This window comes from Pempheris klunzingeri, chromosome 18, assembly GCF_042242105.1.
Source record: "Pempheris klunzingeri isolate RE-2024b chromosome 18, fPemKlu1.hap1, whole genome shotgun sequence".
Taxonomy (NCBI): Eukaryota; Metazoa; Chordata; class Actinopteri; order Acropomatiformes; family Pempheridae; genus Pempheris; species Pempheris klunzingeri.
This window is the reverse complement of record NC_092029.1, coordinates 5,887,424-5,908,610: the sequence shown is the minus strand read 5'-3', so window position 1 is coordinate 5,908,610 and position 21,187 is coordinate 5,887,424. Positions and strand designations below refer to the sequence as shown.

Genomic DNA, 21,187 nt, shown 5'->3' with positions numbered 1-21,187 from the left:
AAACCATTTTGGCAGCCTGGGAATTCATGAATATGTTTTATATTACATTGAATTAGAATTTTAGATCATTTAAAAGTTGTCCACGTTTTTGGATAATTCAGTTTTGATTTCTTTTCGATAATTAGGCTGCGTTCAGACTGACTGTAGCCATGCACTAAAACTGCAGCCCTCTCATTCAAGTGAATAGAGCCATGCCGTTCAGCAAAATAACACAATAGCACGCTAGCTTGGCTCTATCTAAAAGTAAAAAAAAAATCTGCCTTCATACACCTCTAAAGCTCAAAGATTAGCACGATGTATCCAGAAAAACAGATTATGTGTCAGGTGGTCTGTTGTTGGCCATGAAATGGTCACAGCAGGTAACTCCCGCTGAGATCACACTTTTTTATTTTTTACATTTCTGTTTATGACGGAATAAACAGTTTAGGTACAACATATTAACTGTGAGCTTTAGCTGTGTATAGATTTGGACAGGGACAGGCTAGCTCTTCTCCTCTGCTTCTAGTGTTTATGCTAAACTAGGCTAACTGCTTCCTGGCTCCGGCTCTGTATTTTATCAGGAGTGGTAAGGATAAAATGATAATAAAATTAATCTTCAAACAGTCATCGAGATTCAATTTGCTCACATGTATGTATTGCCGACAGATGAAGTGGATATTGTAACAACATACTTTGTTTGATTAATCCCTGGTCTCTGAGGATGGTTGTTATTTTATTTTTTTTTAAATCACAAATACCAGCTGTCAGTCATGTGGCTGTTTGTTCATATAGTTATAAAAGGATGGAACGACAACAAAACAGTAACGTCAACAAATAATTATGTTTATGTGTTTTCCATCTCCATGGAGATTAATCATTTCGTTATGCTTTTAACACTTGAAATTCAGTTTTCAATACAGTCGAATTTGGGCTGTACAGTAAATTTACTGCCCAGTAAATATGCTGCAGTATACTGTACAAACATACTTGCCTCAGCAGAATCGGCAAAGCCCTGCATTATTTCCTCCTGCAGTTACTTCTCAAACAGCTTTATTTGACTAGGAGAAGGATCAGTGGAAAAGGATCTGATTGTATTTCTAAGTTATAGTCCATGAATCATGCGTATATGAGAATAGAGGGGTTGGAAATATGAAGACATCAGACAGTATGGAGCTGAATATTTTCTTTGTTATTCTAGGCGCCAGGGCTTGCTCCTGGAGGAAGTGGCGGGCATTGTGGTCAGTAGCAGAGTACAGTATGGAGTAGACTCCGTGTGTGTGTGTGTGTGTGTGTGTGTGTGTGTGTGTGTGTGTGTGTGTGTGTGTGTGTGTGTGTGTGTGTGTGTGTGTGTGTGTGAGTGTGAGTGTGTGTGTGAGTGGTGATCGGAGGTGTGGCCATCAGTCTGTCAGGCTTCTTTCTCTCAATCGTCTTGCTTTTCCCCTCCTTCCTTCACTTTCTGCAGCACTGCAGTCTGAAAAAGTCCAATTAAAGTAATAAACCACACATCCCACCCAGCCCTGAAACATACACACATACATTTCCCCAGCAAATACAAACATGTACCCCACACACACACACACTTGTGCACACAGGTGAGCACACATGCACAAAAAAACACACACACACACGGCCACAGTTCCTGCCCCCCGTCTTCCCGCCTCCCCTGGTTAAATATCCTGGTTATTAAACAGAAATGTGCTGCAGATTTCTGAGGCTCTGTGTGCGACACATCTGGCCTGGGCCTTCAGGAAACGACTGGTTCACTTCACTCTTGTCATCACCTTCCAACACGTTTCTTTCACATTTCAATTTGGGAGCGGCGCAGCAGGCAGCTCCAGCACACACACACACACACACACACACGCACACAAACACACACGTGTGCAGAACTACTCACTGACGCACACATGCACACATGTGCTCGGGCAAAGACACACACGGTCCACATTAGTGACAGTGGGAGTGCACTTTTTGGTGTTACAACTCTCTGTTTTCAGCCTCTCAGCTCAAAGGGGTGGGCTCTTTTTCATCCTTCTTTCTTTCTGTGGGCTATTTTTCCTCAGAGCTCTCTCTCTGTCTCTTTGTTTCTCTCTCTCTCTCTCTCTCTCTCTCTCTCTCGTCAGTGTTTTGTTGACAGTAGAAAACCTCTAAACCACCCGTGACACAAACTCCCATTTCAGGCTTGGTCAGGATTGTGTGGGATTAGAAGAGTGTGATGAACTGAAGCTCGTGGAAAGACATTTTTTATGGATATGTATTGTGTGTGTGTGTGTGTGAGATGCTGTGCACACAGTGAAGCTTCAGGCAGCACAAAAGGACTTTACAGCCACTGAAACAAAGAGTCAACTCTTTGTCAAGAGCTCAACACCAACAGGCTGATAGTTGATAATAGTTAAATAAAACGGACAGTTTTAGCCATTGGATTTAGATTAGTTATCCTTCTATTGTTGTGAGACTTTGGAGTTTCTGCTCTACAATTACAGACGATTTACACATTTTACAGATTTACAAGGTGATTCTGATATTCGGGGAAGATTGATTTTAGACAAATCAATTAATTCAAATTAAACGGATTCAGTATTACATTCTGCACAGTGTAGAGTTGTAATGATTTGAAGAAGCATTTAAAGATTGTTATTTAGTTGTATTGGCCTATTGTCACACATTTCTGAGGACAGTATAGTGATACAGGATGGTCAATTTATACTATTGTAACTACGGCCCTGAAGACTGTTCAGTATCAGTGTTACTGCAAAAAACATCACATTCTACATTTTTAGATTCATTTTAGATCCTTTCTTTCTATGTTTCAACCACAGCTCTTTTGCATTTGAAATTTTGGGAAAGTGATGCTGTAGACAAGTTTATCTGATACTTCAGTACTTAGATATTACCACACTGTGTCTAGACTTGAGCTGAGAATTCAAGACAGCCTTAAATCAAAGCATGCTACTAGTTTTATTAAATTTTTTTGCCCTCTTTATTTCAGTTTTTCTTGGCACACAATGTTTTCACAAAACACACTTCCCCTAACTGTTTACAGAGGTAATTCAGCACCATTTCTGCTTGTGGGCAGCAGTGGTTTGGTCTGTATTCTGCTTTCACAGTATATGATGTGGAAGACACACGGCTTAAAGTCTTAAGAGTGCAGCGCGTTGTTTGCCTGTTTAGAAACCATGTCGAACCATTTCCAATCGACATCACTGACGCAGAGACCACAGAACATGAGAGGTTTAAACCACAGCAACATGCAGGCGCTGACTGACGACATGCTAAGCATGCTACGCTGCACTGACTGATGATGACACGGTGAAGTGATGGTGGGTGTCACTGACACATGATGACACATCAAGGAGGCCGCGGCCACGGATGAAGTCGTCATGCCAGTCAGTCAGTCAGCTAATGACAAATCTTTTCTCCTAATGACAAAACTAGATGAGTGATAACACAGGAGCAGACAGTGACATCATCACAACTATGTCCACAACTGGAAAGTAATATTCTTTAAAAGAAAAAAAAAATCAATTAGAAGCATTTGAAATGAGCACCAGCACTTCTTTTTTTTCTTTCTTTTTCTTTGTCATTAACAATTGTTTCCACTCCCTTTGCAATTCTCCTAAAAGTCGACCCAGGCATCCTCTCATGCTGTTACACAACATCAGGAGTTATGCTGTGATGAAGTGACTCACTTTCCCTCAAGCTGCATCGTTGACTTCACTTCATTATTTTCTCCATTACCCCAAATCTGTTTTGACAACAACAACGCGTACACAATGAGTGTTAACGTGTTACACACTTGTTTCACTGGGCTGTGGGTTACGTATACAGGTGGTGAGAGTTGGGCCTTGTAAAGCAAGAGAGCAAAGCAGTGTGTTGAGTGTAGGTGTGTCTATATTATATTTCTGCCTCATCCTCAACTAATTTCTGTGATTTCTTAGAAGTTTATCAGTCTCTAAAAGTAGCTTTTATGAAGCGGGACTGATACCAACCCTTTGCTGAATCTGTTGCCACAGAGTTGATTTGTATTTGCGCTGTATGTCTGGAGAAATGTGAGTTCCTCAAAGACGCACAGGAAGAAAGACAGAATAAAGAAGAGAGAAATAGGCAATAAATCTTTCTTTATTCACCTGCTGATGATTTCTTTTCCTTTAGTCATGCTGTTGGATTAAGAGCAGTGTCCTTGCATCAGTCTGTTATGTCCACTGGAGGGCAGATTGGGACAGCAGAGAGACAACAGAGAGCAACACCGGTACTAATGTCTGTCTGCACTGGACAGTGTCGTATTGTTATATTCTGTATCACTGAACCCAGCTAGTGTTTCTTTATTGCCATTGACTAGACTTATAATGAGAGGATTTTAAATGCAAAAGCATGCTGCAGTAGATGTCCTGTAATCACTTATAACACAAGGAGTAACACATTTGAAAACAACAGGTTCTAATATGTCAGATTGTTAACATATACCTGCACATGTATGTTTGTTTGTATTATTTCAGACACACTCTTTGTGCCTCTAACAGTTGTGGGAAACAGTTAAGTATTTTCTCTCATGATAATATTCAGTGAGTCACAAATTGAGACGGGGCCACAGAACATTTACAAATAAACCCCAGGAAAACTACAATTTGGCAAAAAGCTGAGTGATAATTATATATTGCTACATACTTATTATATGTTATTTTTGCAGAAATCACACTGAATTTGAAGCAGTTTTTTCTCATTAGTACCACTTTATTATATGGAAGTAGCTCATCAGTATTACAGCGGTCTGTTGTCTCCACCTTTCAGCTTCTAGTGGTATATGAAATGTGAGGCTGCTCAGAGGTGTATCTGTATATATCAGAACAAATCTCACAACAAAGCTCATAAACTACATTGGAATATTATGAGGGGGGAAGAAAAGGCCAGTTTTAAGGGAGTCGGTGCTGCTCGTGAGTCAGTGAGACCGTCAAGAGTTATAACTCTCATTAAACACTCCAACAGGCTACAAAGTGCGACTGTGAAGTACATCATGCTGTGGCAACAAAAAGATCTTATTTTAACATTTAGCATCTTGCTCTTTTTTGTATAAAAGCAAAAGGGTAAATGGAGAAATGAAAGAAACAGAGTAGAAGACAGAGAGAATGAGAGATGGTGAGAGGGTGGGGGTCGACTGCGTCTGTTCTAGTGTGGTTTTGGGGAGTTATTTGGTGTTAAAATATGCCTTAATGGTTGCTGGGGATCCATTTATTACAGGCAGGAAGCAGAAGGGGGTTTCTCTTCTCATTTAATGTGACCGCCGAGAAGGTCGCCAAGTCCTACAGGCAAGCCAGCATTCCTCTGCGCCAACGCAACACACACATTCACACACACTCGACTATGTATACACGCCTAATTATACTGTAAGGCATGTAAATGATGCTCATGTATGCATATGAGTAGATACAAAGATGCCTAATTTCAAAAGCATAAAAAAATATGCAGTTATGTTAGAAACAGCTCACAAATATGTGTGTATATGCATTAAATGTCTCACACACACACACACACACACACACACACACACACACAAATAGACTGTGGTCTCTGGCAGTGAGAATGACCTTTTCTGAACCATGGAAACACACATTAACACACACACATGCACACACACAGAAAAAAGACTCTGTAAAACATTTAAGCATGGCAGTGCCGAGGTTATATAAAAGGCCTCTTGAGGTCTTATTAATTCAGATTTGTTTTTCAGTTGTGAAGCTCGGTTTCTCTCCTTCTCACTCATCCAGTCTTTCTCTATCGTTGTTAGTTTGCGCTCGCTTCCTGTCCCTCATTTGTCCCTTTGTTGGGAATGGACGACACAGCACACCACTCCTTCCCTCTGTCACACTTTCTTCCATTTCTTTTTTTTTTTTTTCTTTTTCCTTCCTCTGTGTCTGTCCAATACAGAGCCAGATACAGCTTGACACCCTTCCCCGGCATGAGGGAGGGTGTGTTAACACCTCCTCCCACACACACGCCAGGGCCTTAAGACCCGTTTATGAAGTGCATGGCTCCTGGCATTGGAGCGCACATGCACACATGAAGAAGAAGGGAAAGATTAAGATGTGAGTTTTGATTTGTGTAGGAAAATTAGTGATTTTCTTGAAGGGGTTTGATTCAATGTTTTCACAGCATTTTGGGTTCCACTGATGTGAAACCACTAATGGTGGATTGCTTCTGTATTTTGCGGCTCATTTCAGAACATTCTAGAAAAACTGTTGACACAAGTGTACAGTATGGGTGTGTTTCATATTTATGTGCCTTTTTCATTATGGTTTAGACCGTTTGAACCTGAGTTGGTCAGTGTTGCTGATTTTATCTCATAAAGAGTCTTTAAAATGTTGGCAAAGTCACCTGACGGGACAAAAGTGGTCGACAAAGTGTTTTGATTGCGATTACACCGACATCAACGGCGCCTGAGCGTGCACAAAAAGAAAAAAAACTGTCATGGCTGCTGCAACTGTGTGTGTGCTCTGAATGCCAAATCAAATTATACAGTATCAACATGTTTAAAACAAAATAAGGTAACTCTAGAGGCTTCACTTGGCTACTACGATTGCTCAGTTAAAGGTTGCGTAAGGTTGTGTGTGTGTGTGTGTTTGAGAGTGTGTGAGTATATTGGGTTACATGGCGGATATAAGGCTCTATCCCGCCTTTCATCAGCTGAGTGAGAAAGAATCGAGAAGCAACACACTGCAATCTGACCCTGATGTACACACACACACACACACACACACACACAGAAAAACAGACATGCTGGCCATCGCTCATCAGCACAAAACCTCACTGCTGCTTTCCACGGATAACCACTGTCATAACACATGCCTCTGTGGCCCTGATCCCTTTTCCAGTATTATATCATTTCATCGATATCACTTTTAACCTCCAGTTTGGTTTTTACACAAAACAATGTTAACTCTCCATTCAAGTAAAACCATGAACCATGATAGTCAATGACTCTGGGCCAAACAACAAATGGTTACCTTGTATTGTAATATTAATTATTGCATGAGATTACAGGCAAAAGCCATTTTACTTGAGATGTGATGAGAGATTTAAAGACATAGTTCTATATCTTGGGTAATATTCTTTTATCCACTTTTCTATCTTAGAGTTGGATGAGAACATTGCTACCACTGTTAGCTTAAGATGAGCGTGAAGCCTGGAAACAAGGGAAAGCAGCCACCATGGATCTGTCCCCTAATGCTCGCTAATTATCACCTTATCATGTTTGTTTAATCAGTACAGACCTCAGTGTATAAAAACGACGAGTTGTGGTTTTAGTCATATTTTGTTACCAAAGCACGCAGGCTAGCTGATTCCCCCTGCTTCCCCGTCTTTATGCTAAGCTAAGATAAAAGCTGCTGTTAGTAGCTTCATATCTGTAGTGTGTGTATATCGTCTCATCTAACTCTTGGCAAGGAGGTGAATAAATGTATTTCACAAATTTCCACCTAAAACACATATATGAATGTAAACAAACATATATGAAGACAATGTGCACTTATCCCTCTCCATTGTCCATCTTTTACCACTCCATACTACAAGTGTGTCATAACAACTCTGATCTGTCCTCACAGTGAAGAAAATGACCTGATTGTGTCAGTTTCAAACTGAAATGTGCAGAATTAGAAAATAAGATTTCAAAGGGAACCCAAGGAAGTAAATTAAGAGAGTTTGAATGGTTACTGTGTAACTGTGAGTGTCTGTGTGTACCTTAGTGTGTGCAAAGGGGGGGTAATTACGGTGTAGAATGTCTTCCTCATCAGTGGAGCTGACCTAAGAACACAACAGTTAATCATCCACTAACCGGCAGGGAGAGACAGAGTGAGAGAAGGAGAGAGAAGCCAGCGTTGCACAGTTGGAATGAAGCAGAGACACTTTGAGGCACCTGTATTTGTTAAAAGGTAAAATCTTCTATCAGACAGTCTGGATTAAGGGATCTGCTTATCTGAGACTGGACGGACAACAGCTCAGTAGCCGAGGACACGCACCTGCTCCTGAGGAAGGATCTTTAGCAGCATTCTGTGTGTGTTTGTGTGCATCTGCGTGTGTTAGTATGTGTGGACCGTCCTGTTTTTGGATTTGATTGATTGTGTGTGTGTGTGAGAGAGAGGCGGCCACATGGGGCTGGGGCCCTGTCCAGGATGCCAGCTGCAGCAGTGAAGCCCGCTCCGGAGGACATGGTGGCGGAGGGAGGGGGCGAAGGAGAGCGCAGCGTGTCCCAGTGGGAAGCCTCGGGGCTGGGCCGGGAGCGAGTGTCTCTGCCCTCTCTGAAGGTCCCGAGGGAGCTGCTGCGGAGCTTCCCCCACTCCAAACGGGTGGGATCCTACCTAGTGGGGAAAATGATCAACAAAGGATCGTTTGCCAAAGTGATGGAGGGACTACACATCGGCACGGGGGAAAAGGTTGGTGCAGAGACATGAAGTGACATGCCTCAGACTGGAGGGGTGGCACACTGGCATAGAAAAAGATCACACACATACAAGATTATGATTACATGGCTACAACTTGTGCTCTGTGCACTGGTAACTGATGATTATGCTCAGTTGGGTTTGAAAGAGGCAGTGGCCTATTATTATTGTTACTATGTGTACAAAAACTCTGTAATTATTTTATTTCATAACCATCTCTTGAAGGGATTTTACAGGAACAAAACTGTTGCTCACCAGATTTAAAGAGGTGTGAAGTAGATCTGTGTCTGTGCAATATATCTGGAACTTTATGTAAATGAATGCAGAAAAATCTAATGCTTTGTGAGCATGATTACAAAGCTGCAATTATGATTTATCCTTTGATTTATATAAAGTTTGTAATACAAATAAAACTGGTACATTTTCAGACAGAATGTTCTGTTGCACTAAATACGTCCTGGTTTAAAAAACAATTGAAAAGAAACGGGCTAAAGACAACCAAGGTAATGTTTGTAGGTATTTAATTAATTCTTTTTTATTAATTATTATTGTGGCTCTAAACTGGTACTGTGTGTGTGTGTGTGTGTGTGTGTGTGTGTGTGTGTGTGTGTGTGTGTGTGTGTGTGTGTGTGTGTGTGTAAATGTATGTGTAACTCTCTGTCATCCGTCACTGAGACCCTGACCCCGGCTCATATGTACCTGACCTGGTTGCCATAGTAATGACCAAACTCATCTCCGGGGGTGTTTGCTCCTCTTAACCCTGGTTACCCTCTACAGGCCCAAGACCTGTGGAGGTGAACTCTGCAAATATTTAAACACACACTGTTGTAGACCTTTGCGTCTTTTTAAAATTTTAATTTTGAATTAAAGGCAGGGTCTGCAACTTATTTTGGAAACACTTTTTGTGACATTGGTTGAAATCCTCAGAGCAGCCCAGCAGCAATCATTAAATTAAATAGAAAAATGTCGCTCTCACAGGACTAGAATAAACCTGTCCAGTCATTTCATTCAGACAGAATTTAATGCGTGGACGGCTGACCTGCCCGTCTACCTGTGTACCTGCCTACATGCTCTTACGCTGCAGGTGCACTGATCGTACATAACCGCAGTCTTCTATAAGGCTAAAGCTAGCGATCTAGTCGCAGATGAATGGCAGAGAAAGAGCGGCCACAACTTAAATCATGGCTCAGCGACAGACTCTCCTGAGTTACCAGCACGAGTTACTGAGCTGAAGAACAAGACGTGACAGACTGTTGTAACAGCACAAAGCACAGCGTCTGAGCCCAGTGAGCTGTAACTGTTAGCTAAAGGTAACGGTACGTTTATGACAGCTGTTTTTCTTGTCTTTATGTGATTGTGGCCAATCAGTCAGCGGTTATGTACAGAATGAACGAGGGACACGGCAGCAGCCGGTCTTCCCATCATTGTCGTGGACTCGTCCTCCAGCAGTAATGTTAGTCTGGCAGCACCCATTCATGTGTTGTGTGGGAGTGGGTTTGGAGGAAAGCCTGAAGGGAGAGGGAGGGATATTTTCGGTTGGATACTTTAAAAATCTCGCTACTCTTGCTAGTTTCTCCAATGTTGCCAGCTCTGCCCTTAAATGAAAGAACGCCACATATTTGTAATGCCCTTTTTAGACACAGTATTAATGGTGTATAAACGGAACCCTCCAACAATTACTTTACCATCATTCACACCCAAGTGTTTACCTGATTTGCCTTCAGAAACAAACTACACTCGTGCAGAATCATTCTGAATAGTGTGTATTCTGTTTATCTTTTAAAATAGGACTTAGTACAGAGTAATATTGGTTAAAGTTACATTTGGAGGCTACTTTCACAGTTTCTGGCTTGCCACAAGAAATGGAACAGAGAAGATTATCAAGAGTTCTCATTTGACTTGATAAATTAAGATTAAAGTTAATGTGTGTGTGTGTGTGTTTAGGTGGCCATTAAAGTGATCGACAAGAAGAAAGCTCGACAGGATTCATATGTGCTGAAGAACATGAAGCGAGAACCTCGAATTCATCAGATGGTCCGACATCCTCACATCGTCATCCTGCTGGAGGTAGAAAAATTCACACGTCAACACTCACATAGAAACCATCCATAGTAACATAGTCCATAGAAAGATGGAGCAATGATTAACAATTGTGTATGTGAATTGCAGACTGTAATTAAAAAGTTAACATATATCTGCTGCTGCTGAATGAACTGGTCCAATTGATATGCACATGAATTACTGTGTGCATCAGACTCTGGAGACGGAGAACAGCTACTACATGGCCATGGAGCTCTGTGCTGGAGGAGATCTGATGGACAGGATCTGTGAGAGGAAGAGGCTGGAGGAGAGGGAGGTGCGGCGCTACACCCGTCAGATCCTCTCTGCAGTGGAACACCTGCACAAACACGGCATCGTACACAGGTGAGACTGCACACACGCGATGGGCAATACTATATTAGATACTGAGCTAGTTCCTTTCACAATCTTTGCACAATCTCAGTCTTCTGACTCTGATGCTTTTCTTTATTAAGTGTCCTTTCTTCCGCTGTTGCGTTGAGACCTTAAAAACATACATTACAAAACAATCCATAATTAATTGTCACAGATATATGGCATCTCAACCATTTTCACTCCAGGTTCACAAGTCAAACTTTCAATGAGGAGATGAGAGCAGATCAAGTTTGGGGCTTTGGATGACCTGCTCTGTGTTGGGGCATACAAATGACATTAACTTTTTATTGGTTTATTATCCAGAGGGTGGAGAGATGAAGTGCTGTAATTATTAATCAGTGAAGGTTGATTACCAGATGAATGGATAACTTTGGATGTCTAGTTAATAACTGAAGTTATCAAGCATATATTTCAAACCTTTCAAATGATCAAATGTGAAGGTTTGCTTGTGTTTTTCCATCACATACAGTTTGGCTATTTCTTGTCTTGGTTGACGTGTCTGCCATGAAAAAGATTTCACCAAATCATGAAGTGAAAATAAAAAAGGTGCTCAGCACACACACACAGAGTAGTTTGTAGGGCATTAACAGCCTACAGATGAGGAAACGCTACAAGAAAGGCAATATATGGCACAGTGCAGTGTGGGAGTTCAGAGTGTTATTTTAGTGGCATTTTAGTATGTGTGGGTGTTAGAGATCCAATACGCACACACACACACACACACACACACACACTCTTAGACTGAAACCACACACAATCTGCACAGTACTGCTCTTTGGTTTAAGACCTTGGCTCCTCTGAAGGTGGGAATGTGATTACCAGGCAATGACCTCATCATCCTGCGCCGGCGCCATGATTCACACATCATCACAATATCATGGACTTCCTCTCTAATGAAGTCCCTCAACGATGTCGCTCTCAGCCCTTCAATAGCACCTCTCTGTCACACGCACACACCCACGTGCTCACACACATGCATACTCACACTCTCCACCACAGTCCCACACAGAGATGATTAAACTGGAAATAAATGGAAAATTTGCACTTAAATGCACCTAATGCCACCCACATCCAGTAGGTTTACCGCATACTTTTTCTCCTTTATGACAAAGTCTGCTCTCGCTCTTTCTCTGTTTCCCTCTTTCTTCCTCTGTCGGTCTTTGAACTTGTCTCGGGTTGTGTCGGTGGATTTTCAGGACCCGGAGTGTCTGTTGGTTAGATGAAGGCAGATGAAAAGAATGTGGCTGATTCCCAGGCTATAGTTTATAGGGGATCTCTCTCTCCCAACCGCAGATTTTCATTTTGCCCGGTCGTTTTAGAGCAGGCGGTGTGGTTGGTGGTGAGGCTGGGGTACTTTCAGGGGAGGCAGGCAACTTTTCCAGGTGAACACAGAGATATTACTGAGAAAGTCATGAAATGCCTCACTTGGGTCTGAAAAATTCAGTTTGTGTTGACTTAAAAATCCTGAATTTGTGCTGGTTTTTTGGGATCCAAAACAAACGACTCCCTGAAATTGCCACTTAATGTACATCCTGAAAAACTGAAAAAACTATTTTTCACCAGTGTTTTTAAAGCTTGATCTGTACCCAAACCCAAAATGTAACTTGTGTTTTCCTTTGCGTCTGTGGGTCCAGGCTGATCCCATCTCATCTGGCTGTCCATAAATATACAGAAAAAGCTTAGAGAGGCCAAGCACACATTGTAGGCGTTCTTGAATTGAACAAATGTGGTAGTACTGATTCCCCAGAGTTCAGCTGATCGGGAAGAAGCCTGAGAACCAGCTTCCAACCACCCAAAAAATACAAAAATATTTACTTGGACACAAAATCTCACAAGTGCCTTCACAATGAAAAGATGCTTCCTCAATAATAATGAACAAATTCCTCTTTGATAATGAGGAAATGTGTATCAAGGAGGTCTCAGTGAAAATGAACAAATAAACAAAATAACAAGATAAAGCTTGTGTTAGACTATCTTTAGGCAAACAAAATCTCTTGCACAAATATCCCCCATGCACATAACCTAGTTGAAAGCTGAGGTTTTTTTTCTTTTTAATATCAACTCAAACTAGGCTCCATCATGCTTGAAATCACCCTCAATCAGAGAAGAAAAAGACAGCAAAGAAGTCTGAAAATGGCCATGAACGGACCAGAGTTTCTGGCAGGCAGCATCTGCTAAAATGAGGGTCTGTAATAAGTCGAGAAAGCATCAGAATGACCAGGGCTTGCAGTTCCCCACCTCTCTTAAGTCCCAAAGAAAGGGCGTTGTCACGCCCTGATTGGCCAAGAGGTGCCACAGTGTCTGTCAAGTGAAGTGAAAAAATCCTGTATGATTAAGGACAGATCTCATGAAAAAACTACAATGAACCACATTCGTCCTTCGTGACCCAACAGCTCTCTCTCTTCTTCTCCTCTGTAGAGATTTAAAGATTGAAAACTTCCTGCTAGATGAACATAACAACATAAAGATTGTGGGTAAGTTGATGTTCCTGCAAAGTCTTGGATAGATCTGTGTGGCAGAACCTGTCTTAGCAATCTAGTGCATGTGTACATGTGCTCCACTGTTAAAATGATGATGTTTCCCACAGACTTTGGCCTGAGTAACACTCTGAAGGCTGAATCTCTGTCTCTGGAGCTCCTCAGCACCCAGTGTGGAAGTCCTGCCTACGCTGCCCCCGAGCTGCTCGCTCACAGGAAGTACGGGCCCAAAGTGGACGTCTGGTCCGTGTAAGTGATCAAGTCTGAGTGTGTCAGTTTCCCTAATTGTTGTCTGGCCTGTCCCTTCCCAGCTTAGTGTGGATTTAATGTAGTGTTTTTCTGAGGTTATTTTTAATGACAGACTGTACTTCATGTGTATGCATCTTGTAAATGTGTTGGTTTCTTCACATTTTGCGTGTGTGGGTGTTTGTGTGCGTGTAGAGGTGTGAGTATGTTTGCCATGCTGACTGGGACTCTGCCCTTCACTGTTGAGCCTTTCAACATCAAACAGCTGCACCAGAAGATGGTCAACGGAGAGATCAGCAGCATCCCCAGTGACGTCAGCAAAGGTAACTCCCAACTTTTCACTCGTCTCTCTGAGGAAATTTCCTTCAGCAACATGTAGTTGAAGTAGGCAGGTTTGTGCTTTTCTAGCAAGAAATGACATAAAATGAAATATGGCTGAATGTGGGCTATGTTGAATTAGCAATTTGTGAACAAAATAAACCTGCAGGATGAAAAAACACGGTCAAAATATTAATCCAATTAGATTTCCATTTTGAAAAGTCTTCTTTAGTTTCACAGTCACCCACTGATTAAGATCTAAATTGGATCTTAGTCATGCATTAATGTTCTGAGAACATTTACCCAGCTTTTGTGAATGACTGTGAAAATACAAACTGGGATTCAGTCTTCTTCCTACAGACTACAGACCTGTCATAAGATGGAGAATTGAAGGAAAAAAAAAATGTTTCACTTCTTACTTTTTTCGCTTGTTCTGTACCAAGTACACAGTGGCCTTAGCGTTTCTCGCAGCTTTATTTTGGTCTCCCTCACACACATAGTCACTCTATTACACTCTGTCATGGCGCCATGTCACCACAAACAAACATAGCTCCTGTTACTGTGGGCAAAACCAGCACAGCTCTGGTGCTCTGAAACGGTGACAAGATCAGATTAGCGGCTGCATCGCTGCCACAGACGGCCATCTGAGACATGGACGTTAACTTTCAGACTTCGTCCTCCCTCTTTATAGGCTTGTTTTTCTCACCAGTCTTTCAAAGTCAGCTTCTCTCTTTCACCAATCCCATCGTCCTCCTCTGTAATTCTTCTCAGACTGGCCATCTGCAATCCTGTTTGCTCATTTACTTGTTTTTTGTCATCGTTTTTTGTCTTTTGTCATGTTTGGTGATGTCACGTTTTTTTCTGTTGCTTTAATTCACACAAATTAGTTTTCTCTTTGTGTGACTTTTTAATGTTATGTTCAACACTGTTTCAGCTTTCATCAGTGTCTGCAGAGACTATTATCCCCCAAGTTCATAGATTTAAATCGGTAAATAGTGCTTTTGATTCTATCGGTTACAGACAAACTGAGTTGACCTTGACTGAGACGAGCTGCTTTGGCTCTGTCACTGAAAGTGAAACAACTGATAGTGGCAGATTAAATGGAGCGGTCTTGGCAAATATCTCTGAATGCGGTAGCCTGTTCAAATCCGTCTGCTCCTTTGGACTGTGGAGCTTATCTGGAATCCCCATCTGGAGTCAAACTATGAACCTCGCTTGGCTGTCACCAGACAGCTCGATGTCACAGGCCGACTGGCTGAATTGATTCTCCCGAGGGGAAATCCTGCCTCTCTCCATGCCATCGTCTCTGCTACAGTTTCAGTGAAGTCACAATGACTGGCATCAGCCTGGCAGTCTGGAGTAGCTGTTTAACGCTGGCTTTTTTACTTTAGTCCATTTTGGCCAGGCAAGAATGGTACAAACGTAGGCGTTCATGGAATAAAGCACATGGTTGGTGATCTGATCTCAAACTCTGCTAATCAGTCATATTTTATGGGTGAATATGAGACATTGTGAAACACTGTTATGTTATATAAAAGTACAATCCCTTTAGCTCAACCTCTTCCAAGCTAATTTATGTGGCGTTATTATAACAAGACAGTTGAGCTTAGAATATCATCTGTTTCTGTGCAGTCTTGACAAGATGAGTACTTGCAGTTGATGCAGTTTTTAAGTGGGCAATGAGAATTTACAAATTTGATACAATTTAGAATTTGTAAATGAAAGAAAACAACCGTGACACTGCTCCATCTGTGCTCCCGCTGCAGGAGCGGCTGCGTTTGTGTTGTCTCTCCTGGAGCCAGACCCAGCTAAGAGACCCAGCGTCAGAGCTGCGATGGAGGAGAGATGGATCAACGAGGGATATGCCAAGAAACCCCTACACACACTCTCTCACAAAAACAGGTAGAGATCTACTGTGTGACTGCACGCTAACATGTCTCCTACAGCAGAAACATATATTTCTCATATGCAGACACAATAAAGTGGTTTAAAGCACTTTCAATGATATATTTTGCAGAAGTTTGACATATTGCAAAACTCCCTTCTATATTTTCACATTTGCTGTTTAATGTATTGCACTACATTTGTAACCCAAGTATGTGAGACAAACAGAGTCTCACATAAAAAAGAAGAAGAAGGAAATAACTGTGACTTTTCTAACAAAATGAAATTTTTTCTGGTCAGAAGCGTAACAGCTTTGTATATTATAGCATGACTAAAAGGCTTTTATCACTTTACGCAATGTGGAAATGCAATCATGTATGGCTCTTCCTGGCAACAATGCATTTTCTGGAATCCACATGAATGAAGAAAGAGCTGTTCCAACTGTTCAGCTCACAGTTGAAAATCATCAAACCAAAATCCCTCAGTTGCTGGTCATTTCTTACCAACAAATCCTTAATGACCCCTAAAAATTCTCCCTGCTTTATTCTTCACACTGTATCTTTGTAACTGTTTTTCCACCCCCACGCTCTCATCATTTTCTAGGTTGTGTCCAGAGGATCTGAACTCGTCTGTGCTGGCATACATGACAGAGACGCTGGGCTACTCCCTCTCTGAAATCATACACACACTCACCATCAACCGACCCTCCGCCATCATGGCATCCTATCACCTGCTGCTCAACAAGCTCTTCAGGAGCCAGAAAGGAGCCAAGGCCAGCAAGGTTCCCACCTCACTTCCAAACATACACACACACACACATCTACTGAAATACTAGTAAACACAACTTTTCTGATACCAGCAATACACAACGCTACCTTAAAAAATGAATAAATATAAGCATTCTCATGCTCTGATGTCAAGTTTTAACAGCTAAAAATGTCTGATTTGGCAGAAGCTAGAGAGCAATGACTGGAGTCTTCCAAGCAAGAATACATGGAGAGAGTCAAAGACTCAGCAACAGGTAATTTTGTCATTAACCTCACAGTGATTATATAGTATTGTTAAAGTAATGGTGTTGTAATAAAAATGGGGCTGGTGTTGTCAACAAGTCCTATAATAGACTAAAACCAACAATGATTTAGTACATCTCTCAATACTCTCTACCTTCTGTCACCCCTTTGTGCAAGTACAAAACAGTCTTGGGCTTCGTGACAACTAATCCAAGCTTGTTTTCAGAATGAACCGACCAATGAAAAGAGCTCGAAGCAGTCCAGCCGGCCTCTGAGAGCCCAACAGACAGCTGAATGTCAGAGCAACAGGAAGAGATCTGAGGAGCTGCACAGGAAGGACCACCGAGAGGACGCAGAGAACCGCCCACCCTCTCCATCTCTACCCCAGCTTCCTCACTCCGCCTCCCCCTCACTGCTCCCTCGCCTTTCCTCCCCGTCCCCCGCCCCTCTGTCTGCAGACGATGGGGCCACCGATGAGGAGATCGCCATCACCTTGGACACCAGAGAGGCGCTGTTTCCTGAAGGTAAGGATTTATAGCTCATGCAGGAACAAAAGCTGCACACATCCACAGTGCAGTGTGTACTTTATGCTGCTTCTGTATGTTTGTGTGTCCCAGTGTCTGTGTTCAGGGAGCGGGAACTCGTCCATCTTTCCCCTCCTAAAAGCTCTGCAACTCAACTCTGTGACTCCGCCCCTTGCCAAGTCCCCTTACCAGCTGAGCCAATCAGAGACAGCAGCACGTCCAGACCGATCCGACACACACACCTGCTCAGGACAACTCAATCAGACGGGGCCGCGGACCCTGGGTCAGACTGCTTCCATGACAACCGGCACCAGGACGACCACTCCCATCACCTGAGCATCAACGAGCGTCTGGAGAAGCTGCAGACGTTTTATTCCTCCGAGAAGAACGGCATTTCTCCCAGGATGCTCCTGGAGGCCGACACACGCACCACACACTCCTCAGACAGAGACCACCTGGGCACCATGGAGACGACACAGACGTCACCGTCCGCCCCACTGCCCCGCCTGCGCAACGTGGGCCTAAAAGACGGACGAGGCAGGAAGATGACATGGGTAGGGTTGACCCGACCAGGGCCCCCAGGACTCCTGGTGAACGGGTCCAAACCTCCCGCCTTCCCCTCACAGAGACAGCATACTTTGGTCATTAAGAGCCTCAGGCAGGAGAGGGGCAAGAGAAGAGATCTTTCAGCAGCAGGAGGAGGAGGAGGAGGAGGAGGAGGAGGAGGAGGAGGAGGAAGAGGAGAGAGAGGGACAGCAGGTGGAGGCATAAATGGAGCCAAGAGGAACTCAGTTCAGTTACGTTCATCTCTCCAGCGGCGGGTGGCAGACCTGAATCTGCCACTGCTTCCTGCAACCCTGCAGGGGAAGACTGATAGGAAGAACCAGCTACACAGCATGGACTATTGATACTGTGCATAGATGGGAGAACATCTTAGAGGCAGTGATAGTGGCCAGAGAAAAGTGCATAAAACTGAGGTTAGTGTCACATTTGGAAAGCAGATTTACAATTAATAAGTACCAGCCTGTACTGAAACAGAGGCTCCACTAAGGTGAATGAAAGAGAACGAGGATGAGGGGTGGATAGTATGAAATACTGACTACAGATAGGGCAGCAGTTGAGAACTGTGCAAAGACATTTTGTGTAAATGGCAGCTACAAAACGATGCTAAGGCTTTTATTCTCTACTTACATTGTTCCATTCATCCATCCCTCTCAAACAAACTATATCCAAGATGCAACATTTATATGCTGCAGTGCCAAAAGATCCAAGCTCATCAATGTTAAATGTTTTAAACCCTTCGGTAGCCAGGCTTTGGTCTAGCAACTGTTGACCATTATCTTTTCCAACATGTTAATCTCAACCCATCACAATGTGAAGTGCAGAATGCACACAGACTCATGGTTCTATTTGTATTCACTGTTCTTAAATACATTTTTGTACTAACATTAAAAGTGAATTTAAAAACAAGTCTCAATTCAACCTCTTGACAAGTTTTTTTTTTTTTTTGCAAAGTTATTGCTCAATTCAGAATATATTTAGGTGAAAATATGGGGTATATTTTGACATGTTTTCTCTCTCACTTTTGCCTAAAATGGATTTTCTGCCTACAGAAAACTGACCAAATGACCGCTAACACTAAAGGCAGCTCTGGGCTACAAGACTTCCCTGTACAGTAATAACATTGCATCTATCTTTTACACAGCCCAGACAGACAGTTACATCAGCTTCATTTCACACATTAACACAAAATCAGGTGAAACTTCCTTTTATTTTCAATATCAATTGACAGATTATGGATCTTTGTACGTGACTGATTGTACTGGAAGGTAGTCAGTTTACCACTGTCACAAAATAATTCCAGCTCGTTGGAGAGCAAATTGTGATACCTATTACCTGCTAAAGGTCACTGTGTTCATGTGAAGTCATTTTATTAAGCACCAGCTTACATATTAACTAGAAACTAGTGTTAGCATTGGCATTTGTGTTTTTTTGCGGTATGGACGAGGACCAAAATGGCTGCGGTTGAATTATTGCAGAAACCTCAGACAATTTAAAAACTTTTTAATGGCATTTAAATCACTTTTTTTTATACTGAAGAACAAACCAACAACTACAACACAGATTTTTTTCTCTACCTTTCACTTTTTACCATTTTGTCATGTATTTAGCTTTTCACTGCACAAACTACTGTGAGGGTGTCAGATGTGCGTCCTCATACTACTGCAAAGCTAATTTATACCAAAAAGAAATTCGAGCTCAAACAATCTTTCCCCCAAATCTCTAACAAGTGTCTTCTGCTTCATACGCCCTCTGTCTCTGCACCCTTCGCTCCTCATGTCACTGTCTCCGGATCATTAATATTCAGATGTGCTGCAAAGAGGTGGAGGAATCTGGTTGCTGCTTCGTGGCACTCTTCGGGGCTGCTAAATAATTTAGACTCAGTTACCTGATACTCTGTTTGCATGTGTGTATATATATATATGTGTGTGTGTGTGTGTGTGTGTGTCTGTGCATGTGTGTTGGGGTATGGCGCATGTTCTGCGTGTGCCCAATGAGGACAGATTGAATCCACTGAGCTGGATACATCCCCCACTCCAGTTACCTCTCTGGCTACTTAACAGTGATATGAACCAGTAAGCTCTGATACTGTATCAGACAAACACACACATTCACACTGGACAATGGCAGCACACTAAACAAGATCAGCTGGTGAACTTGCCCAGTTAAATACGCCTTAAGAAAAACGAGGGCACTTGTTTTTTTTGTTTTTTTTTAATTAATCCAGAAACCAATTAAGGTAACGTGTGTAATCCTGTGACAGAAACCCTTTAAATACATATTAGCACCCATACAGGGGACCCACCAACACCTTGTTTTGGATGCTGGAGACATTTGCTGCTCTAAATCAGCATCCATCTACCCTCTCAACATTGAGCGCTGAGCTTAGTCAGACTGTATCTGAACGGTGTGTGTGTGTGTGTGGAAGAACCTTGACAAACGAGGTATGGAAAATTGATTAATAATGCACGTTGCACATAAGGATGTATCCATGGCTACTGTGTTTACAGCTTGCTACAGTGAACATTGTCCCGTCAGAGGAGCATGTGCCCGCAGCGGTAACATCAGGAGGCGACTTGAAATAAGTTTCCATGTGAGCAGCCGGTTATCAATGACACATTCACTTTTGTGCTCTTTCACTCAGTGTCCTGACCAGTGAGAGACACCACAAAATCAAAGCAAAAAGCAAAGTGAAAGTTAACTCATAACTGACAAGTAAGTACTTGGGATTGTAACCTCATCCTTTAGGTTGTTAGAGCAAAGTGGAAATATCTACATCTACCTGTGTGACTTTAAATGTGAGCTAAGTGTGTTTGGATTTGAGTCACAGAGACAAAGAAAAGAGTGAAGGCTTGAGACTCAGACAAAAGAGTCTCTTGACACTTGGATTTGACTCCTGCAAGACTTGAGACGTGTTTTATCCTGGTACAATAAGAAAAATAAAAACTGAACACGAAGCCTTTTCATATGCATATACTGAGAATATTTAATGATTATTGGTTAATGATGACTTGCTGTAAATCACAGTATAAGATTAGAGCTGTAAAGACAGCTGCTCCAAAGGTGTGTCCTTTTAATTGTCCTGAGAGGGAGGCCTAATTTGCTTCTTAATTACCCATAAGTCTTGAGACTTGGCTCTTAAGGCTTGACTGGGACTTGGCCTAAACAATCCGCTAACAGTACTCCTAAACAACATACTAAACAACAGCAACGTACTGTTGCTATATGCTGGTTTCAGCAGGTTGTCGGGGGCCTCATTTACTTCTGCAGTGGTGCTGATGCACAGACCATCCTATAAAAGTTGT

General features: G+C 42.3%; 1 protein-coding gene across 1 annotated transcript; it reads left to right on the top strand.

Moving 5' to 3' along the window:
- The first annotated feature begins 8,115 nt into the window (after positions 1 to 8,115).
- On the top strand, positions 8,116 to 18,719 carry LOC139218011 (hormonally up-regulated neu tumor-associated kinase). The gene is made up of 11 exons (XM_070849538.1): positions 8,116 to 8,402; positions 10,353 to 10,475; positions 10,663 to 10,832; positions 13,281 to 13,336; positions 13,450 to 13,588; positions 13,781 to 13,908; positions 15,670 to 15,805; positions 16,391 to 16,568; positions 16,740 to 16,808; positions 17,024 to 17,321; positions 17,415 to 18,719. Exons 1-11 carry the CDS (start codon positions 8,142 to 8,144, stop codon positions 18,227 to 18,229), a joined length of 2,373 nt encoding a protein of 790 aa, XP_070705639.1. The 5' UTR covers positions 8,116 to 8,141; the 3' UTR covers positions 18,230 to 18,719.
- The last annotated feature ends 2,468 nt before the right edge of the window (positions 18,720 to 21,187 follow it).